Source organism: Hermetia illucens, chromosome 6 (assembly GCF_905115235.1).
Source record: "Hermetia illucens chromosome 6, iHerIll2.2.curated.20191125, whole genome shotgun sequence".
NCBI lineage: Eukaryota > Metazoa > Arthropoda > Insecta > Diptera > Stratiomyidae > Hermetia > Hermetia illucens.
In genome coordinates, this window is record NC_051854.1 from 2,186,974 (window position 1) to 2,211,609 (window position 24,636).

A 24,636-nucleotide genomic window follows, 5' to 3' on the forward strand; every position below is an offset into this window, starting at 1 on the left:
GAACAGCAACAAGCTCTGCCATTGCCAGGTTTGGCGTTGCGATTAATCGTATGCGCAATCCGCGCCGTTGGCCACCGTGTTCCAATAATGAGATGCAAATGAGCTCGTAAACGAGCGAAATGGGCTCGCGGAGTGATAGAGCGGCCCCGCCGTAACAATAAAGTGGCGCCAGTGATGGAAGTTAGCGCCGCCATGGAAGTGAGATGGCGTCGGACGTGGCGGGACATGGGGCGGCTCCACGAAAACACTGTCCCGTTCTAAGATGCGCGGCTTCACCTGCGCTTCCGTCTGTGGAGCCTAGCGCGAAAGCACCACAAATGGAGGCTCAAACGACTCCGCCGATCATCGAATTCGAAACGGTAACAAATTAGCACGTCGTATTTTGTGGGGGCTTCAGGCGACCTGGCGCAAGGTGCAGAGGAGCAGACCTAGCGTTTCCACACGGCGGGAAGGGTGGCTTCGAAGTTGGCGCCGGCCGGCCAGAGGTTGCATCTGGGTGAAATTGTTGCCGGTCATTAAGAAGGTATTGTTGCAAAATGAATCACCGTAATTGAGAGCTTTATGGACGCTGTATGTTTTCACACTAATGATAAACACATGCTTGGACAGTTGGGGGTGCGAGAATTTCGCACAGCGCCGGGGGACGGGGGAGGTTTGTTTACGAGAATGATATATGGCCGCGGCAGAAATTGTTTGCGAGTGTGGCGAAATCAACGGACGAGTGGACGGCATTATATTTATTCTATGTCTCGTTGAAAGTGTACACAATGCAAATTTCTCTGATGAATTAATCGGCGATTTGTAGATTTCCTGGAAGCATGGGTGTTCTGGGAAATCGGCGAGTAGCCTTGGTTGTGAAAAGGGGCGCAGAATGTAGATTGGATCGCTTTTTGTTCGCTGCGTAATATTATTCTGTGAAGAAGTGTTCGGAGTGGAATATCAAGAGTGGATCGTCTGCTCCTGCAATTTGTCTTAGGGGTCTTGAGGGTGTAGAATGTTGAGAAAGATCAGGTAATCGGTCTTGTTTCTAGCGAATGTTTGGTCTAATTTCTCTTGGGGGTGAGTCATTCAAAGGAGATTTTTTTGTGGGAAAGGTTCCTGAAAATACTGATTACTAAGGAATAATAAGGAGGGAATTCACTGGGGGAGACAACCAATCCTTGAAGAGAATAGGTACTCAATAAAAGTAAAGAAACTTTGGAAGACCCACTAGAAATAGGTCTTTTGAGATTATCACCGGTAGAAGTGTTCCTTCTATATCATCAAGAGAGGATAGAGAGTGTATGCAATAGTAAAGGCGGATGTCTCCCTATCTAGCTTTATTTGAAAATTGCGGAGACCACCACCACTCCTTAAAAAAGTTATGATTCTCCAAATTGGTGCTATTTTCATGTCAGAACAATAAGGTGCAACTTCGAACTCCACCCGCGCAGACGAAAAGAAGGATATGAAAAGACAACGGGAAGATTGTTCCTTTCAAACCGCCTTTTCTTTCATACTCTGCTTTCCGCCTGCGATAATAGCGTTCTAAGTTAAATTCTACCGCTTTGATATGAAAATAGCCTCACTTTAGGGCAAATGGGGAGTGGTCGCCGCAATTTTTTAACGAGGTAAGAGAAAGAGCATATTCCTCTCCTTAACGGGATAAGATTGAAAATTTCAACTTGAAAATGAAGATTTCAAAAAAGGTTCCTTTGAGGGTCCATCATCTTTTAAGGTGACCGTCACGAATTTTTGTCAAGTTAGAAGAGGGGGTACCCATCCTCCTCTCCCTCCATAAAGTCCTCAGCCCCTCCAGGGATGGAGTTGAAGATTCAATTTTTACCCACCTCAGTGATGAGGCTTCTCAGAGTTAGTTAGCGAGTCTTCGATCTTCGTTATTCCTCGAATCAATTCAATAATTCCAAGTAACAGAAAGTATTTTTAGATTCTCAGACGGGCCAAAGTAGAACTAAAACTTGCCAATTTAAGGGAAAATGTTAGCCGCATTAGACGATCCCTTAGGGGAGGAGGTAAATATTAGGGCCGACAAGCATGAGGTTAATATAAAATGCAAGAATATAGATGAGATCATTACCAAGGAGAATGTTAGTAGCGCCTTAGAGAAGAATTTTGCGCTTATTGCCCCCAGGAATCCGCCAAGTTAGCAGTAAAAATTCTATAAAAAGCTTAGGATGGTATATAAACTGCTATCATCCTGTGATGAATACTGTGTTAAAATCTTGCAACACATCGCGGGTCTTCCATTCTGCCCTGTTTGAAAAGCCCAGAGCAAGGTTCCTCTTGGAGTTCAGTTTGCGTATGGCTATAGGGCTTCGCTGTCCCGCATCCGCACTGACATAGTTCAACAGCACAGCATGCTTCTGATCAGAAGATTCTGCCCTTACTTATCATGTAGGGTAGGTCTATAGACCTGCCGGGTCGAAGTTTTTCCGTAGTAGTCTAACTTTTGGAAGCGAGATTCATTAGTTCGAAGGTGAAAAAAATCCCCTCATACAGCTGCTAGGATTTGACGTTCAGGATCTCCAGTGGTTAACCCAATCACGGAATAATCAATAAAATCGCAATATTATGGACCGTATGCTTTCTGACAAGACGACTTCATCAAGCTTCTGGTGAAACCCGGTAACAACGATCGAGAAGAAGCAAACAAGCAGCTGTTTGCTAGATACAACGAGGAAGCTACTGAAGGAAATCAGCTATAAGAAGCTGCTGTCCCTCGCCGATAACGCCGTCAGAATGCTAGTATGAATTTTGCTATGCCCACTAAGCTAAGGAGATAATATGTACGTTAGAAGGAGGTGCATTTTCGGAGTCCATTCCCATTTTTACAAGTTACCAGATCCCTTGTAGCTTCCCAACAGATATTTTCAACATATGTCTTTCAGAGTACTTTTTGGTCTAGTGTGAGTCTTAAATTGTTGACCTCTGTTGCTCTTTTTAGCTCCGTGCCATATATTCTAATGACTCTCAGGTGCTTGTGCTTCCCAGTGTATGGTACTACATTCGCCTTGTTTGGATTTATGTGCAGCTCCGGCTTCCTGGACCAGTCGCTGATATTCGCTCATATTTTCTTCTACAGATTGAAGTAATGTCTTCATTGCAACCCTGGACTTGCATTCCAGTATTTGTTAGCTCTTCTAAGAGTTCATCCACTACCTTACACCACATAAGCGGTGATAGTACTCCGCCCTATGGACAACCTATCAGTACTTCTATTTGCCTATTCTCTTACATTTTGCCCACCCAGAAGGCCAAGGTGTTTCCCAGTCGCTACGGGTTAGGGCATCTTGTATCAATGTATGCGATGTGTTACTGATAGCTCCTTCAATATCCAAAACGCACATGGTTCTATTTCTTTAGGTCCTATGGCATCACATACTACATCCGTCAACTGTTACAGAACAGTTTCGGTTGACCGTCTTGTCTGGTAAGCGTGTTGACATGGATGCAGGGAGTTGCGCAATAAGACCGTTCGTTTTAATATAGTTGCCTTATAGCCTATGACCTTCTCTACCGTCTTAAGTACGAGCGATGTCAGCCAGATTGGCCTGAACGATTTAGGGTGAAAAGGATCCTTTTTTTACCAGCTTTCGGAATAAAGATCACTTTTGCCCGGCTCCATGCCCTTGGTATATATTCCAATTCTATGCTGCCTCTTACCACCCTGAGAAGAGACTCTAAGTTGTTTTTTAGCCATCTCTGGAGGGGGGGGGGGGGATTTTAGTTGTTTGAAGGTTCCTACTATCCATCTTACTCTAACTTCAGAGCATAATTCTTTCGGTAGTTTCCAATTCACATTTTCCCCCTTCTCCCCGTTGTCGGGGTGTCAACCAAAATAGTATTGCCTTCTGCCGCGGGGTGGGACCCTGGGAAATGAGTTCTGAGAAATAGATATACTCTGGTCTCCTCATTGTCGGTAAACGCCCCATCTCACTTCTTCAGACAGACAAAAAATGTTGCCTTGTCTTTGGCTATAGCTTTGTATACCCTGGTGGCTTCTGTGGTTGGCTCGATCCCTCTATAGAATTCCTTGAAGCTGTTCCGTTCTGCTTCCCCGATCGCGCCGCTATACGCAGTCAGTGCATTTTTGTCTCTCGACTAGTCTCTGGACTTCTCAGACCCGTTTTCTCCTTCTGGCTAGGTTCCTGTTTCACCAGAGTATATCCCTTGATGACTTAACTATCTTAGCCGGACATATATGCGTCAATGATGACTTTATTGATACCTTCTACCACCGTTCCAGGTCCAATTCGGTCCTGATATCATTGCTCACCTGTAGATGAGGCATGTTGTCGTTGCTCAGGTGTCTTGTTTAGGAGTATCAGTCTGTTTTCCTGGGGTTCCTAAATTTTATATCTACTTTCGAGTTGGCCTCTATATCAAATTTGATTATTCTGTGATCCCGTATAGAGGGATATCTGGCTGTCTCCAATTCTTGACCAAGCCATGCATGGGAGTGTTCCCTTGAGTTATGTCTAGTAACTCTTGCCTCGTGCTGGTCACGAATGTTGGCGTGTTCCCTACATTATTTAAGCAATTCAAGCAGGAACACACCTCTTCGATTGATGTCGCTGCTTTCTCAGATATCATGGTGGGCGTTGTCATCGCAGTCGGAAAGAAGTGATAGCGCTTTCCTCTTGCAGCACTTCATCAGTCTAATGACTGATTCCAATGGGATCCCGGTGTCGTCTCCTGCTAAGTATCCTAATGCCACGATTGCCCCTCAAGTTCTTCCCTCGGCTTCCAATGAGACTTGGATAATCACGAGTTTTTTTTTGCATGAGAAGTCCCAAATAACTTCCAATGTTTGAGTATCAGCCTAATCTTCTGACAAGGCGCTTTCCTGCACGTCGCTGTCTACCCTGAGCCCTAAAAGATCTAGGTTTAGGTTGTCCAACTTCTACTGTTCAATGGGCAGAGACTCCTTCGGGTTCAGGTTTGGGTTTTCAGGGAACATTCCCTCCATCTGGGCTAATCTCCGCTGCTTCCCGCTTTCTCGGCTTTAATAATGATTGCTTAGGTATGTCCTGAGGCTTCTTAAGGGCCTCATTTCGCTTCAGGCCTTCCTTCAGATAAGGCAGGTACCATTTAGAACCTGCCTCGCCTGTCTGTCTCCTTCTTGGCGTCTAATATACTGATCTCAGCCATGGTTTTGCTTATCCCGATTACTTCTTAAAATCCCAACTTCTCTTTTTGGGTGTTTGTCGGCTTCCAGTATTTTGGAGATGAGCCTCCGCCTGGTGGACTAGTTTGTGCTGGATACGGAGTCCTGCTTGTTTGTTTTCTCATTTGCTTCCCAAGAGTATGGTAGTTAAAAGGTCCTTTGTGCCATAGCCCTCCGTAGCATGGTAAGGTCAAACTTACTCACTGAGGTGACCAGGTATCAGTTAGTCCACGTTCAAATGCAGTCAGTTATCCCAGACTGCAAACTATCAAATGGCCATTGTTCGCATGGCAGCCTGGATTAATTATGGTATTTTTGGACTCCTCCAGTCTAGATCCGTAGCTTTTTGTTAATGGTAGGGTCACATCGTACAGGGTGTGGCTATCACTAACTCACTAACGGTCTTGGTAGACGGCATTTTCGATCGCTGGTAGCGCAAAGGTTGCATAAAAATCAAATTTTTGTGGCGCACTACGGGTTCCCGAAATTCCCGGTCGATTATGAACGCAAAATGCAGTTCGCTGAAATGCCCTCGGTGCACGGGTAGTCCAAGAACTGCGAAAATATTTAAATTTAAATTATATTCGCTATACCAGCGCAGCCTCTAAAGATATTCCTCTCATTGCTTGCTGCTCCTGTACTGGTGAAATTCCCACAACCACCAACGGCACGTTCCGCCACTGTGCACAGGTGCTGGAAAGGTGCAGAAGTAACAAACCTCGCCGCCGCCGCGCTCTTGAAAAGGTTGTTCTTCCCCGGCCCGGCATGGCGCCAGACATCTCCCGTTCGTGTGTATGTGAAAGTGTGTGCAACAAGAAGACGAAGACGACGGCGGCGACAGCAATTGATCGCCTGTGGGGCAGGCGGGCGGCGGCGGAGCGGCGCCACCCGTTCAGTTCCGTCTACTGATGTTCCATTCCCGCCCGTCCGTAGGGACGACCGGCTGCTCCACTGTTCCGCGTTTCTGCGCTCGTCGTTTCGCCGCCACTCGGCTCAGCACAGTCGACTTTTGGATTTCGTCGCAAGCGTAACGTGTGCGCGCTGAGCCGAGTGCGAAGTGGAGCCGTCGCCATAATTTTTTAGTCTTTTCCGTTATTTTTACGCCGCCAGGCCCTTTTTAGTTGGTCGTTCGTTGTGCGTTTGTTTTCCAACTTTTCCGTTTGCCTCCCGTCCTGAGGGAGTCGTTCACGCGTGGCCTTGGCACTGCCGACGAAACGAAACATATCAGCCTCCGTGCGAGAGGCAAGAACGAGGACGGCCGACGTCCGAGGGTGTGCTGTGATTTGCGTGCAAGGGTCGCGGAGCCGGATCGCGCGGAGGTCGCAAGTGTCCTGTCGACACGCGTCCCGACAGCTTTTCGCTCGCCTGATCGCGCAGTCGGAGCCAGGGACGGTGCACGGTTGAGCCGCGGACCCCCCGTCGCAGAGTGCGTGTCCGTGTCCGGCGTTGGACGTCGAGGGTGACTTGTGGTGTCGCAAGGGTGCAAGGTGCCCGCGTTTGACAGGTCGCGGAGTTTGTGTGTGCGAAAATCCGCAGGGAGCCGCGCGGACGAACGACCGGCCCTGTGTCGCCGTCCGAGATAGTCCGTGGGACAGACGGCGCGGGGGAGTCGCATCGCAGGAACACTCCATCATCATCGTGCGATCTACACACACGCGCCTTCTTGGAGCGGAACAAGCGAAATCGGAACGTAGGTGTTGTTTTTGTTGTTTTGGATTTTCCACAAGTTTTTCCGCGGCGTACGTTGACATTTGACACTTTCCATTGTTGGTGGAATTCGTGAGATTCCGGGGGTTTGGGTGGCTTTTGGCGTTTTGCGTGACATTTGTAGCGCCAGCGGTGATGCAGGTTTTCCATTTGATAACAGGACGTGTAGGAATGCGCGTATCTGTGCGAACCAGTTGGGTGCAGTTGTGTGCGAACGTGTTACAGTTTCAGTCGTTTCACTTCAGGGGTTTTTACAGTCGGCGATAGTGGAAAGGTGACACTCGATTTAGGTGGTTGCCTTGCTGATTGGATTCCAATTAAATTTTCAACCTTTTTTCGTGGTGCGGTGCCGATTGATCACCTGCAGAGCGTGGTTTACAGGGAAAGTGAAAAGAAGCATTGTCCCCTCAACAATATGCCAAAAAAGTACGAAGGGTTGACCAGGGGCCATTAACAAAACGGACATTTTCTCATGAATTTATTTTCATTTCCAATAGACTTTCCCCAATTTTGAATTTATCTTCAATCTTTAGCTGGAACCAATCAGAATGGTCTGAGATAAGTTCAAGTGATCACATAGAACAATAATCCACAGAAAACCTTTAACTTCTTTAGATCGTTGCATGTTAGAACTGGAAAACTTTCAGCCAATTCAAAGACATTTCCGTAATTTCGCAAATCCAGAAATCTTTTAATTGGACGTGACAATCGCTACATATCTTGATTTATTGCTTGAGATTGTGATATCGAATTGCTAAAAATTTTTGCACGTCAGAGGCACAATAGTGCTTTGCAAGTAAAATATTTGAGGCGATTGATTAAGTCAGTGGATTGGTTTGGTAGACCAGATGAGGAGGCGGGAGGGGGGGACTTCTCCGGTTGAGGTTCTGCGGGGCCTGAAGTTACGGGGGGTGAGCTTCACAATTTTAACCTCGCCCAAATCTTCTTCCGCTTTTTCTGGTAAAGACGGAATCACCAGCTTTCCTTTCTGGCGATAAGGGCGGAAAAGAAGATTCTGACAGGCAATCCTGTAGTCTCTCCTCCATCGTGGCTGAAGTTTCCTTCTGCCGAGCCTTCCTATCCCGTTTTCTGGAAGAATTGGGTGATAGTGACACCGAGTTTTCGGTTCGACTCATTAAGGGAGTTGTTGTGCTGTCCTTTCTGGCTGACTGCGCCGTAGACAAAGGGGGCAGACCTTCCACTGAAGTAGATAGCATGTTTTCTACATGCTCCCACCACGAAAAGGGGGTGTCTAAAGGGGAGTTACGCACTCGTCTTTCTGCTTTCCTCCTTCAGTAACCCCTGCTGTAATTGTACGATTGCAGGGAGAAACCGTAAAGCCTTCAAACTCAACATCGGCTCCAGGCTCACCATCCTGACTAACTCTTAGTTCAAATTCCCCCCACACGTCGGTATAACCACGAATTTACACTTTCACAGTTTTCTTTTTTCTCCGGTTTGTTATTAAGATTGCTTTCGTTTTGGCGTCCGATAAGGTTAGCCCGGTTTTTTTTCTAGCCAGTTCCTTATCGTTCACACTGTTTCCGTTGGTTAGCCCAACACATTCTCTGGGTGTTTAGCTGTCACAATCACAGCTAGATCATCTGCAAAGTCGGCAATGGTATAACAAGGGAACTAATACCGATCCCTGTGGTACTCCCGCCGTGACGATATACCCTTCGGGGGCCTCATCAGTCCTGTACTAAGGAGCGGTAATTTTCAACCAGATTCGCTGAATACCTGGGAATACCTATGTCAGCCAACACCCGTTCAATTCTGTCCCAGTTAGCTGATTTGAATGCGTTTTCGGCATCCAATGTCAACACATCATTCACCGCCATGCTTAATGCATCTATCATAGATTAGGGTACCATGCTGGCGCTCCAAAAAGCACTTGCCGCTTTCGGCTATGCGTAGGAGTCTGTTGCATATGACTCTCTGCATCATATTCGTCATTGTGTCGAACAGGCAGACCAGGCGATAATGATGTTAAATCAATAGGAGGCTTGTTGCGTGTGCGAAGCAGCATCCACTGAGCAGGGAATATTCCTTCTTTTAGGTACGCCTCGAAGGTAATAGAAGAGTAATAAAAGTCGGGCCTAGTCTTCAGTTGTTGTCGCCGATGAGCTGGACAACCACTGTGTAGATCTGTTAGCTGCCAACAACCGTGCGCGGATTTCATCGTCGTAGCTGTTATCGGTTATGATTTTCGACCTCCGGCCTTCTTAAGACACAGATTGATTTTGTAACCACAAACAGAGCCCCGCTGCATCCAGCTACAACGGTACCAGTCTATACCGATTACCATTCATACTGGTAGAAGTAAGACCTACCTGAGCCTCTGCCGAACTAAGGAGTACAGCACCCGTGTCGAAACGAAACAACACGCCGTAACGAACGTAACCACCAACCCCCATGAAGCTTCCACTAGGGGGTCACCCGCTACAGCCGAGCTGAACGCACATACAACAGGAAATCTCCTGAAGTATGTGAATTTAGGGACTATCCCGGTTCCCCTGGTAAAGTTTGGTGACCTATTGCCACTTCAGATGAGTCCCCGTTCTGATCGCTTACTGCATTACAGTGTCTCCCGGTGCCACCACTATGAAGGTTCTCCTCGGTCATCTTTTTTTGGTTCGGCCGACAGACTTGCCACCCCGTCTTCCTCATCGCCACCTCCGACCACCAGTTAAGGTCCAAGAGGAAACTTTTTATCCAGATTGGAATTTTTGGAATTTTGACAGTATACTCTGCCTTTGCTTGGAAATCCAATGATAATGCGTGCAGTCAATTTCCACGTTTGAATGTTCGTGCTTAAGGAGGTGTAGCAGACGCCTGTTTTTGTTTGGGGTTCTAGTGAATTTCGGGAGATTTTTCTGGTTCTGAAAAATACTAAGTGGTCGATGAGTTGGTGTAAGGTGTTTTCGACACCTTTTCGCTTCCTTTTTGCTTTTCTGACAAAACTCAGCTCACGGTACGGGTCGGCTGGCAATATTGCATTTTGAAACGGCTTAGAACCCATCGCGCACAAACATAATTTAAGCATTCATCTGGAAACATAGAAACATCTTAGCATTAGGTGAGGTCATACTGAGCTCCCCGTTCCCTGCTCATCTCGCAAGTTAATAGGTCGATCATAGGTTCCTTCTCAACAGGGATAGAGTCATCATTGTTATTCTTGTTGGTAAAAAGGCGATTAACAGGGAACAGTTCGAGTTCCTTCAACGTGTCGGCGTTTCCATTATCACCATCATCGTGGCACTACAGCCCGATGTCGGGCCTTAGCCGTTTAGATCGTTGTCTTCCAATTATCTCGGCCACGTGACCGCGTCCCCAAATTCGGAAGCCTATTAGTTGCTCGGCGTCCGTATATATTGTGCTCTCGGTCCTCCTCGTACTCTCGTTCCGTCGACACGTCGTCCGTTCATAACCTTTTTAGGCATGCGATCGTCGCTCATTCGTTGGACATGCCCTGCCCACTGAGGTCGTTGTAGTTGATTGAATTTCGAGACTTCTACCTCATCGTACAGTTCATACAACTCATGGTTGTACCGGATACGCCATCCATCACTGTTGTAAACTGCTCTGAAAATTCGCCAAAGGACTTTCCTTTCGAATGTGTGTAGGGAATTTTCGGAGGCTTAGATAAGGGTCCAGGTTTCGCATCCATAGCATAGCACTGGTCTTATGATGGTTTTGTATACGCGGAGCTTCGTGTTTTTGTACACATGCTTCGATTTCATTATGGTCACGACCGAGAAGAAAGTGTTATTCGCTAGTTCTATCCGTCACTTGATCTCATCGGCCTCATTGGCGCCCCAGGTATATAAAGCTGTCTACGAATTCGATGTTGAGGCTCCCTACGTTGAAGCTCGAATGAGCTGGCCTTCTACTTCTTGATTGCATCTTTTTTTTTTCGTTTTGTCCTCATTGTTCGTAGTCCACCTTCTTTTACGGCAATGTCAAGAGTGTGCAGAAGTTTCTCTGCGTCGGTCAATTTGCAGAACATGATGTTGATGTCTTCTGCATACGTTAACAGTTGCGTCGACTTAATGAGTAGTGTCCCTTTGATGTTGGTATTCATTGTTTGGAAGAGTATTCCTGTGCTAGGTTGAAGACTGTCGGAACCAGTCCGTCGCCCTGCTTCAAACCAGTACGTGTTTTAAAAGGATCAGTCAATCTGTTCTGGATCCTAACCTGTGAGATGGGAGATAGTCATAGTCGTTTTCGTGACTTGTACTAGTTTAGCTGGTATACCAAATTTTAGAATTATGTCTGCTTGAACTCGACAAAGTGTTGGTATACGTCAACGTTATATTTCCAGCAGGATTAGTTTAACGGTAACAAGCTGGTCGATAGTGGAGCGGGCCGGCCTGGAACCGCTGTCGTATTCGCCAATGAGTTGCTGGGCGTATGGTCTTATTCTATTCTCCAGAATTTTTGTCAGTAATTTATAGGACGAACAGACAAGTTTCTGTAGATTTCACAACGCAATCTATCCCCCTTTTTGTAGATGGGACAGATGATGCTCCTGCGCCAGTCGTCTGGGATCTCCTCGTCCTCCCAAATTGCCAGCAGAAGTTATTCTATAGCATTTAGTAGATCCGCTTCATCGGACTTTAATAGTGATAATGAACACGGCGAAATCAACTTCTTCTGCTGTCGGAGGATGTGTAGGGGAGCCAGGATCACAAATACCGCCGCGATTTGAGCTACTTGTATGGTGGCGTCAGGGGTCGGATTCAGAAACTCTTCAAAATAGGACGCCCAGTATTTGTGGATGCTGTCGGCATCGCTGATGATGTTTCCAGCTTTGTCCTTGCAGAGGATAGTCCTGGGTCGGATTTCCCGCTTTTTGTTATTTGCTTGAGGGGTAAAAGCTTCGGTTAAGTTTCTGGATTATCTAGTTCCCGATGAGAGCATCTCTTTCAGTTTTCTTTTTCTGGGCGTTGGAGTTGCTCTGAGAATTGTGGTCGTCTTTTAAGGTTTTGTGTAAAACAAAACTTTATTGAAATCGGCTTACTGTTTGTCTGTCTGTCACACGCATTTTTCTCGGAGACGGCTGTAGGGATTCACACCAAATTTGGTGGAAAAGTGGGAACTGTGAACGCTCACGCATACAGTAAAATACAACCTTTTACGTCGAATTTAAGGGGGTCTCCATACATAGTAATTTTTTTTACCAAATATAGTCTTGTGGGGTATCAAATGAAAGGTCCGGTCTAGTACTTTCCGAAACTAGTCTTAGTTTTGACATTTGTTGCAAAGGTGTGGAATGCGAGGGGTCGAAAGCGATCATCTCTTTAACGGACCCATTCTCAGAAATTACCAAACCGACAAAATCTGAAAAAATTTAGAGATCGCTATTATATGGTGCTTAGGCTCCAAAATACCCCCCATCCAGCTTGCGGTTCCCCGACTTTCTTGCCTTTTTGCTGAACTAATAAGAGTCTCACTTCTGTGTACTCTTTTTTGGTAATTTTCAGACGTCCCTGCCGCTGAGTTTGTAGCTACTGGTGGATTTATAGTTACTAGTCCTTAGTAGTCCTTCGAGCTCAATTTAAGATATTTTTCCTCCGTGAATGTTAAGTTGCCAATATACGAGGGAGTGTGTTGTGTTGGCTTAATTGAGGGGAGCTATTAGGTAAGAAGTGAACCTTGCTGACGTCTAAGTAACAAATAGGAATTTCTACGATTTTTTTTTTGGGTTACATACGCGTCCTCTGGAGAAAATTCCGGGGTCGGATAAAGCAGACCTCTCTCCAGTGATGAATGGCGCTTCTTGGCTGGTAGTCTCTTCGTTTGAAAGGGATCTTTGGCTTTATTAAGTCCTTTTTCTTAGTTTTTGATTGTCTTCTTAATTTGGAACGTGTTTTCATACGCCGATTTTCATACCAAATGGACTAAGGGATCGATGGCTGTTTGGTTTGCTTAGTGGCGGTTGCTGTAGTTTCCTGCCTTCCTGCCCTTGTGCAGAGAAGTTCTAAGGCTATTTTCAATTAGCTCTCGTATGGAAAGGACCTTCCATAGGTTACTTTCCGGTCTATCGGTCTTACCTATGTGGTTCGTTTTGGATAGTGGGGGCTTGATTTCCCTGAACCAACTCAAGGTATGGGACTGCTCTGCGGTGCTGGTTATGAGGGACTACAGTCCGTTGACCTGATTGCATCGTGCTCGTTATGCTTTTTAACTGCTGGCAGAGCTTTGCCAATGACAGTTTCATCTCCTCCCCAAGAAGTTGTTGTTTATAAAAATAAATGAATAAAAATTTGGACCTAACTGACCACTCTCTTCTTTAAACAGTACTTACCTTTCATTTTCTTCTCATTTCAGATTGCAATCGTCGTCCGTAAAAGTTTTCGCACACATTCGTGTCTTAGGATAATAAGAAAGCAACAAAACCACACGCCCCTCCACTTCAACAGACAACCCTTGTTGTGGAATTACACATATCAAATTTATTCGCTTGAAAATAAAAATAAAATTAAAGTGCTTTATAAGTGTGCAATTATTAAAGAAAGAATATTAATATAAATATTATTAATATTATAGTTGATTTCCTAGAGTTTACCGGGATAAAGTCTTATGTAATTTTTAAATAAAAGAAAATATTCAACGGAGCTGAAAAATATTGAAAGAAAAATTTCGCGCAATCGACCAAAAAATTTATAGAAATTTATATACACCAAATAGCAGTAACATATTTTTTACGTTAATAAGTTGTTCTCCCAATTTTCGCGTGTCCAGAAGACGAGTGATTTTGAAAATTTCCATTTTAAATGTTGATGAACGTGCTAAGAGTTTCGTGTTGTCCTTGTAGCAAACGCAGTGAGAAAAGTGTAGTTGGTTAGACCTCTCAATTACTGAAATCAAATTCCATCAGCTAACGACGAATACTCCTGGAACAGGACTTATCGGATATCGATCAATGGTCGTATTCTAGTAGCAAAGGATCGTCGTAACATGGTCGTTTATTGTCGGTTTGACTTAAAAGCCGCAAAGAAGAGAAGAACGTCATCGAAACCCCTACTAAGGTTGCGGTTGATTAGCGAATCGGACGTGGTCACCATTGGCGAGCAATCGAGATTTGACTATCCGAAAACAAAGCCTAATACCAACGAGAATCACCTGGGCCGGGGAGGCATCAATAGCACTAACTGTTTGGAATTTGAGCGGTCACCCAGTGTTTGGGGGCACGTGCGATCGCTGCACTATTGCAATTCTCACACTGAAAACTTTTGGAAGGCCTACCGACGAAATACTCGCTGGTGGCGAAAACGAAAACTGTATACGAACCGTCGTAAAAGGCTCGTTTGCCGAGATAGGCGCGTGCGCGGCGTTTTCCTCGTATAGTAGTAGAGTCGATAGCCTTAATAACAATAATACTAGTGTTAGGTCTAGCGATAAGTTATATAATAATAATAGTTCGATTGATAATGACGGTACGGTAGATAGATGTTACCAATGCATTTTACGTCCCCCCATGTTGTTTCCAAGCACGAAGAAACGACTATGGCGTTGTCGCGTCAACAATTCGAGCGGTACTACGACTTCTTCCAGCTGCCAGAATCACTGTCCGCAAACGCGTTGCCACCAGCAGCAGCAGCATCTGCATCCTTATCCGCCAGTCCAGAACAGAAATTGCGCGAACGACGAACGAAACGTTTGTTACGAAAGCGCGAGTCCTTCCAAGTTTCCAGAAGACGAAGATCAGACAATGAGCTCAGTAGGGTCCGGGAACGAGATGAACAACACACCGCCACGGATCCCAAAAAGTCCAACGGCGACAACAATGATTGGTTCGGCAGCGACCAGTGTATTTCGGAATTGTTGTCCAGGGGGAGGTGGCGGCAGTCGTGGTGGTGCAGTAGACGACGAGAAGAAACTGTTCCAGGCATTTCTGGACAAATTGTCGAGACCTCAACAGACAAAATTGCTACAAGCAATGGAGAATGGTGGCTCGATCGATGGTCGAACAACGGATTGTGTCCTTATTCAACGCGAAGCCATCATGAAAGAGGAACCGAATGTGATTGCATGTCGCTTTTGGCGTTGGCCAGATTTGCAATGTGCAACAGAACTGAAAAGGATACCAGAGTGCCCGAACAACGCCGATCCTGTGTATATTTGTTGCAATCCGTATCATTGGGGACGACTCTTTTTTGCAGGTGAGTTCTATTAATAGTTTTTCGGTTTTAATGTTGATTAAGTATCTAGTTTTCAGGAATCTAAGGTATGTTGTGGGGATGTAAGCTGCCACGAAATGGGGCTTAGAAAACATGTTCGCCCCCACATGGCAAAATATTTCACAGACTTCATTCGAGGTTGGGAATCTCAAAAACGATTCCGTCCATCTTATTAAAACGCACATTAGAAAAAAAATTGGATCACAACAACCATCCAGGCACGTGGATTGTTCCGCCTACTAGCCCTCTGCATTCGACTTGAATGGGCAAGGTTCTGAAACTGCTTCCAAATCGCGTACGCTAAGCCCCTTGTTTGTTGCTTCTGGTCCAGTGAGCAAAAGTGCTTGGTGGTTTGTCGATCCCCTTCGTTCGCCGCTCGGTCGAAATAAGGAATGTAAACACGTTTGCCTGAAAACGAAGACAGAACAGAAGAAATATTCTGTTGAAGAGAGAATGGTCGCCTTTGCTGCGACCCCTCTTCAATGCTATTACATGTTGAAGCGCCGTCGCGACCGTCGCACCGGTCTTTGCTCTACAAACAGCCTTAGTCTCGCCCCGCCACTACACCTACACGTGCATTTCGGGTCGTCTCACCCCCGTGCTATCCACTATCTTCTGGTTTCGTGGACTCACGAACTCGTCGTTCTATATATAGCCAGTGATTTAGTCGAATTCAAATATAAACACAGTTTCGTGACGGAGTGTTGTTTATATACCCACAAACACACGAGAGTCACTCATTCACGGATAGCATGCGAGTTGGAGCCCCGAAAGTGTTGGAACAGAGCTAGCTGGCCGCTCGGTGTACTGTGGGGGAGTTGTGGGGGCTAATGGCTGCAAGCTTCGAAAACGACAACGGCGACGGCGGAATGTACTGAATGCGGGACCCGCTTTTCCAAGATGTAGTGTGTGCGGGCGGGTGGCGAACGTGTGGAAAAATTACACACAAATCACCGACTAGGCGCCAGCTGTACACTGCTAACTGAAAATAACAAGAACTCATTTCTTGGCTGGCGATTAAAATCAATATTTCACAATAAATCGACGACGGCGAAGACGATTTGGCCTTTTGGTAGTGGCACCAAGACGATGGAATTGATTTGCTTGGGGCTAGGGGTTTTCCTAGCGCCTACAGAACCCGGCATATCCCGGTCACCGGTCGAGACTTTCAGATGAGACAATTGACGTGAATATGTTTTTGTCGCCAAGCTTTTGTCATTGATACTATCATTGGAATTTAAGAAAGGAAAAAAATATTCCTCCCAACCTTGTCTCGTATGGAATTTGTGCGGGGATACCATGAGTGCCGATCGTGCGTCAGGAAATACTGAATGCCCGTTAAGGAGCGGTCTCTGGGGTATTGCTGAGTCGATGTGCGATTCCGTGCTCTGGATTGTGAGACTCGTTCGATTTATCTTATATGTGGATTTGTTGAGATAGTTTCCGTTTGATTGGGGTTGATGTTGGATATGATACATGGTTTGTTCATGGTTGAGTTCAGCCTTTCTTGTACACTAAATAGCAATAGTAGGGGCTTGAATAATGGCGATTGCAGAAGCAGTTTTTCTTTTGTGCGGCGCATGAACCTCAGAGAATGATGCCACTATGATTGCTGGAATCGTCTACCTGAGTCGAAAGTGTCAACTAAATTCTTTAGTATCTGGGTGGGCTTGTTTCTCATTGATCCTGAGAATTTCACTGGCCGCTTTCCTTGTTGATAGCCATTACCTTCTTTCGATAGTGTGTCGGCTTGCCTGGGTTTGTTTCATCATTTTTCTTGGACGTAAATTTGATCCAATTAAATCGTTTCTCCCTCAAGGTGTATCCTATCTGATTCCTGGGAATAATCGTTCGACAGATCCAAATAATACGCAGTTCCTTTCTACAATTTTCTCCATGAACCCAACCTTCCTATATCTAATTAGCATCCCTTCCCAAGCATTATGTGCTTTCTGGAAAATGGTATAAGTAATTGCTGGATGGTCGTCGACGCCTACTTGGCGATTGTCATGGTTTGGTCACTCAATTTCATGAAAGTGTAAATTTACCTAAATTCAAGCACAATCGAGTCACCTAGGCCGAGCTTGGTTAGCAATTTGACGTCTTCTATACGAATCAGGGTTCTTCCATGACAGACGTTTTCGCACAAAAATTCTATTAAACAAAAAGACTCCTTGCTCCTCCAATAATTTATTTCCACTGCCCTGGCATCCGCCAAAATAGGTGGATCAACGCTTCGAACTTTGTTGCATGCAGAGGAAAGGGAAGAAGGATGAATTCCCTCGGTGCCTAGGCGACTTATGAAGTGTGCGATGACGTAGTTCGCGAACTAGTTCAGACGATAGGTTCACGATCTTGATCTCATGCTTGGATTCCAGCATGAATTCGCTTGAGCAGGACAAAAAGCGGAGGAAATGTTTATTTTCTTGACAGAGCCTGAACAAGAAAACTGGACCAATTTGTAGAAAAAGTATTTTTCACGGAAAGGGTAGGGAGTGCGTGACGTCATGTTTCTAGAAAGAATTGATTTCCCAGAAGATGCGCAGCTACGTTTGATGGACCCCTCTATTGGACGCAGCAGTGGGAATGAGGTTAAGAGGTGATCAGCACTGTTGCTACTGTTGCTTTACTAGCTGCACCATACATTGGAATCCACTCTCTCAAGGTGACTGACGAGTGGGCTTCGGGAAGTCCTGATGTGAGCTGAGGCCATTTCGAGTAATCGCCAGCGATGGCGCGTAGGTGCGTTTGACGCGCTATACCTTACCAAAGGGGGTAAATGGCAATCATATTTCACCGACGTCGAAATCGATCGTATATCCAGGATAGTTACATCTTGAGAACCTTTTCCTGACAGTCCAATAAGTATACATCGTAGGGTACCTTAATTTAACCATGAAACTCAACTAGAATAGGAGGAATTGAATGCAAAGAAAAAATGATTTTTTTGATGGAGAGGATCAAAGTATACTTAGTTGCTCTTGCTTAACAGAATCACGACTGAAGAACTACTTGCAAGTCAGGTAGAGGAGAGCATTTTGTCTAGTTCTACCGCCCATGAAAAGGCGGAAAATGGGAAAGGAAATACGTCCTCCTAGTATGCACTGGACATTCATACCAGCAGATGAAGTATACTTAATATCTCTGCAGTTCTGTCATGTATATCGGCACTCGTCAGTCGTGGTTTTTAGCACTTGTATAAGGGCTACATAGTACGTCTATTCAGATGGTTTGTTGCCTACTTAGCTGGCAGATTTTTTTGAATTTAAGGAGGTATATAGACAAAAACCGTGCAGATTCCTGGTTCAAGAGAGTTCTTCCCAAGGTGAATTTCGTGAAGTGAAGTTTTCTTTTTGCCGAAATGACAATTTCGCGGCAATCATTTCGCAGTAATACTCTGCATTAATAATTCGTCGATCATGGAGAAAATCGAGATGTATAACTACTCTCCGATAAAAAAAACAATTGTTATTTCGCTACCAGGTGGCAATCTCGTCTTCGTCTTCACTGCCGCCCTCTCGTCGCTCTTCCTAAACCACATACTGGCCTGTTTCGACACGGGTGTGTAATGGTGCATCCAAGTTTTATCACAGATGCAGATTCTATCCAAAAACACACCTCCCTTTTGCTGGATTCGTCCGAACTGCCACTGAAAAACCTCCAATCGACGCCGCATGTGGTCTTCCAAGTCATCTGTCACAATTTATTGGACATTTCCACAGCTTATTTTAACTTCAACAACTTTGAATAGGAATATTCGTCGATTTTCCTCTATGACTCTGCGGACCGCCTCGATGTCTTTCGCGGTAGCACTCTTCCTTGGGCGATCGAGGCTCAGATCCTCAACTTCCTCTTGCCCTCCAGAGAATTCCTTACGTCACGAAAATACTCGAGTCCTTGAAAGGATGGAAGGATGTGGTTGGCTTGGTGCTGATTTTTTGCGCAGAGGCAAAACCATGGGTAAGGCTGATCTCAGCGGATAGCGCTAATTGGAGCCCGCTTTAGCTATGTTGTTAAAAGGGATTTGCTTTAATTCGTCCATTCTAGATAGAGTTCCAGGGGAGCGTGTATTGTTCTTGGCCTGATGGTAAACATTGTGGCCCTCGTTTCATTACCGCTAAATCCAATTTTTCAGGGGATCTTCTCTATTCTCCCCTCTTACATTAGTAGGAACTCTTTGGACAATTAGAGAAATCTATTTTCAGCATGGTCTGAGCATTCTCTATCGCATTACCCTCAAATTGAAGGCGCTTCCACCACATCACAAAATCTAGCACCACAAACTGCTTCTACAAGGTCAAGATCAAAATAAAATCCGACGATCATAAAATAGGATCATTCAGGTATTAGTTCCAATTAAGAAACAAAAAAAAAGAATGAATTTTATTTCAATCTATATAAAGTCTATGATGCCACCCTCCCAAACTCTTTAACGATTCCGTTCAGAATTAAAGAACAGACCGGCCGCCTCAAACCCGCCAACCAATTCCAAGTGAATCAGTATGCAATGGGGGGAAATATCGATAACTGTTGATTGACGACTCGTTGTCATTTGGAATAACTTAAAAATGACTTGATGAAAAAAATAAAGCCACAACAGAACAGAATATGTATCAATAAAACCGGCAACTGTACTTCTTTTTGTTAAAATTTTCTTGTTGTTTCAAAAGATAATGCCGGCATTCTCTTAAATTTCTTGTTTTTTTTTGTTGTCATTTTTCGCTTCTATAACATATTCAAATTTTTTTTCTAGCAACTCTAAAAATAATTGTGAGTCAACAAAGCCTCGCGTTCCATTCATGTTAAGATGATAATACATATCTATTCATTTGCCAAAATATATATTGCTTTTTGCACGTCTTTTTTCGCTATCTAGATAGATCTAGGCTTTTAGTATATAAACTGATCGAAGTGAATTTATTTGCATAACTTGTTATGTGCTGTTAAATGGGTGCTAAAATCAAATAGATAAAAATTGATCAAACAATTTTTGACAGCTAAAATAGACGGTTGGACTTTCAAGTTCTGTTGGGGAGCCGCTTCGTTCAGGATTGGGAGGCGTGTATCCATTGAACTGCAAAAATTCTAGATTAACTTCTCAATGAACGCAAATGTGGACTAACTTTCTTGGGGCAAATGGGGGGACCACACCTGGTTTGAACTAAAAATACCATCAAAAATGCAAAAAGCAATGGCTGTTCAGTGGGAAGGGGTGACCTTTGGGAGATGGGTTAGGAGGCCTAGGTTTCCGAAGAATTTATGTTTAAACGCCGCTAGACAGTTCGGTTGATTCGCCTGAAATTGCTGGACAAACTCCAGCGCCTTGTTTTGCAAATCCTTTCGGCGCTTCAGTAAATGAACCCGTCCTACAGTTCCCGAAAATAAATCCGTCTTGAATTTGCAAGGTTTTCGAGTTTGCTCTTTTTTATCTAAAGTCCTTGGTAATTTAGAAAATATAGCAAACTGGTACCTCTAAATTTGACGACCCTCCGCGTCTCTTCTATTTAGTTCTGTCAGAAAACTTCCAAGAGTCAAACTATTTAAATCGTTCTAGACATGCAGACAATAATTTGACTTCTCTTGGGGTCATTCCCATTCCAGTTTCAATCTAAAAACATTAGTCGCTTTCACTGACCAGAAAGTGGTTGACTCCGATCTTGCAACTCATGCGTTGAATATTTTCGGCACTTTACACTCAAAAAAATATCAAAAATTAGTTCCCCAACCTAAAGCCGATGACGCTGAAGAATTCCAAACATTTTCACCTAATTATACCTCGAAAGAAAAAAAAAACCCCAAAAGATTCGCAACATTAGAGCCAGACACTTCCGTGCGACCCGACGTCGCCATTCAACACACTGACTGGCGTCAGGCTTTATAGATTCAACGTAATTTAATTTTTATTAGGGGAAATAATACGCAAAACTATAAAATCTTACATGAAATGCAAATATCATGATATAACATAAAATTGGATACTGATGTACTGAGATTCCGCTTAGATAGCGATAAAAGTGCATGATGAAATACAAACGAAACTTTAAGTTTCCGGGGAAAGAGATGAGACTTTCTCTGTGTGAAAGAATTTGAGCCATCCGTGGGAAAACCAGAAATTTTATATAATTCAAGAACTTTTTTTTTGGTCATAGATAGAAAGAACTTTTGCATAAACTTGTCTAATCACCTTTGAATTACTTCACCAATAACACGCAATTCAGGCAATTTCAGATGCCTCAGAAGAAGTCGCGTCTGATGTATCATTTAAGATAAAATATGTCTTGGGAATTTCCCGTAATCTCCTGCATTGTTTCAGTGTAAAATATATGAAAAGATAATCATTCAACCGTTGGCGTCGACGCCACCGCCTTCCTTATTCGTCAATTAACCGCAAAAGTCGACCACAATGGGTTCAGTGGAAATAACTCATTTACTATGTGAAGAATTCGAGGTAGGACTAGAAATAAAGGCTTCCGTTGGCTTAGGTTTTTCGGGTTTGTGTGAAAAAAGGGTTTCCAGAATGATTCGATAAAACGTTGATCTTAGAAACCGGTGTGGTATCATGGGGCGATTAAGAGTAATAATGAAGCTGATGATTCACATACAGTTAGTGATCGATTCCGATATAAACCCTTCATAATATTCTAGGATTTAGTTTAGATTCGAAATTTGTTGTTAGAGACTACTGTTTTCTCATTTATTAGAGTTTTTCTTCAAATCGTGGCAATTTTGTGAGAAAAAAGGTAAAGAGATTCCACTAAGGCGACTACGAAGAATCATGGAATCAATGGATTCAATCTGAATAAAACAGAATTTTTGCCAACCGATCCCAGTGAAACAGGCAATATTACTGTCAGTGACAGTGCCCTACCCAGAACTAAGCGATTTAAATATCTCGGCCAACGGTGGAACTCCATCCACAACTGGCGTCCTTTGTGATCGATGAAGGCCTAAAATTCAAAATTGACCACAGTATCGTCTGCCCTGTTACCCTCTATGGTTCTGAGTGTTGGCCGACTATAAAACACCATGAACGACGCCTCGCGGTAATAAAAGCGAAAATGTTGTGTTTGATTAGTTGGGTAACATGCCATATTCACATCTGAAATGAGGATATCAGTGATCGATATAAGGTTGTAACGATCGTGGAGAGCCGCCTTCGATGGTATGATCACGTAATTCGCGTTAATGAGAATTAACTTGCCAAAATTGGTCTGAACATTGAAGTCGATGGAAAACGACGGAAAGGCCGACCAAAACAACAAATTGTGATTTTAAAGCTTCGCGACCGCATTCAAATCAAGCTTTTGACAGAGGAAAATGGTACAACCGACCAAATCGAGCCGACCCCGCTTATGAATGGGGCAAGGTTGAAGAAGAAGGCTTCTTAGATTGAGTTGACTATCGAGCGGATGAGTTGGAATCCATGGTCCTTTTAGACTCAGTATTATGATAATCTAGCAATGACTGTTTTGTCGGTGTGTTGCCTCAGTACCTGTGGTGCAGGTCACAACAAGTGGTCAAAGCAACTCCATGGCGGTGACTCAAAATTCAGCTGGAACATACCATTTGCCAGATATGATGCTGGATCTATACTGGTGAGAGATGGGTCGGTATTGTTGCTACCTGAGTTGCTATTACCCATATGTTACTTTCTCAGTACTTTACTTAAGGATTAGAATCAGTTTTGTGTGATCGAAAACTTCAGTTTAGGTAGCTTCCTGACAATCCTAAGAAAAATTCTAGCTTTTAATCATCTCACATATGAGGGGTGACTGCAACAGTTAAACCGCGTTCCCCCGAAGATTGAGAAACTTGTCTATACGATTTAATTGTTCTATCATCGTGAAATGAAATCATTTGACCCTTCTGCCTTGACCTGCCCTCTTAAAAGTCCTAAATTTGACCAATTAATTTCCAAAATTTACCAGAAAATCGGTCATGATCATAATAAACGAACCTTCCTTCACATAATCCTCCTCTTACATTCTGATAACTCCTTTGATGCCAACTATCTGCCATTGCCCGATCCGATCTGTTCATAAAGCCACGTATGCAGGTAGTTTCGACGAGGGGAAAGGTGCCAATTCCTCCGGATCCGAAAGGGCACTGGAATAGAGATTAACAAAATTAGGTTGATTGACAATTTTGGAGAGAGGAAGGTTTGTAGTGCTTTTACTCAGCACCGGATTTTGTTCATACGACTCATACCTCTTTGTTAAGTTGAATTTCTTTCCTAATTGCTTAATTGCTGCTTGAATTGATTTTGATGTACCATATCACATCATTTATAGATTTTGATTCGTCTAACTGTCTCCTGTGGATACCAAGTGCCTTGTAATGATGACGGGCTTTTTTGTCTAAAATCAACTCATAAGTAGTCTTTTGATCACCCCAGAATCTATCTAGCATTTCTTCATATTCCGATATATTTGCACTAGAAAGGGTGTAACAGTTGTAGATATGGACGCCGTCGACTTTTGCCTTTACAAAGCCGGCTCCCGGGAACGTCAATGTTTCTTGTATGACTTGTTTTACGCGCGCCCATATCCCCGTATTCCCAGAGGTGTCTTTCATCCACGTACCACTACCGTAATTTCGATAAGGTTGGCAGAATATCGCCACGTCCACATTCGACTCTCGAATGGTTTGCGAGAGCAGGTTTTGAGCTAACATACTTCACAGTGGTTGAGGTCACTTTGTATCAACCTCACTTAGCTCTGCGATTCAGTTCTCTCTTATATACCGGACACCTGCCATCACCTGTAACGTGACGGTCGTTTTCCTTTTACACAAGATGTAGATCTCCAGTACAATCTTTGAGGAGATGACTCTCTTCTCTACACTTCATCCACCTTTTCGATCAATCGTGTTGACTAGTGCATATTGCTGCAAAGTGATTGATATCGAGGCATCTGAATCGTCTCTGGAGGGATACTAGCCTCTAAATCGGCACACGATCCATTCTATTCTTACCTTGCCTGCGATAATCAATTTAACCGTTGATTTCACCAACAAGCAAGACCTGTAGAATGTGCAAGGCCATAGAGAGGAAATTCGGGCTCGGGATGAAAATTATGCGAAAAAAATCGGGCTCGGGGTGAAAATTATATGGGTCTGGGGTAAAAACTATCGCGGGCCCCATATTGTCCCTTTTTTAATTGAAATTTGTATTGGGGGTCTCCGATAAAAGTCCTGGCTCTGGGGACCCCCTCTTTTCCACCTCCCTCTCGCCAAGCCAGAGAACGTGTAATTTGGTCGCTACGACAGAAACCCAAGCGCAGAATTCAATTTAAACTGAGAAAGGGCAATTATGGCTCCCTAAAATCTACTATAGAATACACTTTGTTGTTTGAGTACTTACTCATTGCTCAGATAAAAAATTCTTTTTAAAAGATTCTATGATACGAAAACGAACACATTCCTAATTATCAAAACTATCCGATTAGTCTATAATTCCAGACGTTTCAATCAAATTTATAAGCCCTTCTGCTCGAAAGATCCACCGATAACTCATTAACCTCGTCCTAGCAACTCCCCAACTGGCTCCCTCATTCCATCAAGCGCACGATAACAAAA

The 24,636-nt window shown here is 44.1% G+C and overlaps 2 protein-coding genes across 4 annotated transcripts in view; both read left to right on the top strand.

Moving 5' to 3' along the window:
• The window catches only part of LOC119659256 (protein PAT1 homolog 1), a 55,340-nt gene extending 41,896 nt beyond the window's left edge, over positions 1 to 13,444 (top strand). The window contains exon 8 of the mRNA XM_038067248.1: positions 13,208 to 13,444. Coding sequence (XP_037923176.1) covers positions 13,208 to 13,408 — 201 coding nt within the window. The 3' untranslated portion in view covers positions 13,409 to 13,444. The remainder of the gene's footprint in view (positions 1 to 13,207) is intronic.
• Positions 13,445 to 14,321: 877 nt separating this feature from the next.
• LOC119659261 (mothers against decapentaplegic homolog 6) overlaps positions 14,322 to 24,636 on the top strand; it is a 66,774-nt gene continuing 56,459 nt past the window's right edge. For all 3 annotated transcript variants that reach the window (XR_005250332.1, XR_005250333.1, XM_038067253.1), the window contains exon 1: positions 14,322 to 15,042. Coding sequence is in view for 1 of the 3 variants with exons in the window: in XM_038067253.1 (XP_037923181.1) it covers positions 14,358 to 15,042 (685 nt within the window). In the remaining 2 variants the exon portion in view is untranslated. The remainder of the gene's footprint in view (positions 15,043 to 24,636) is intronic.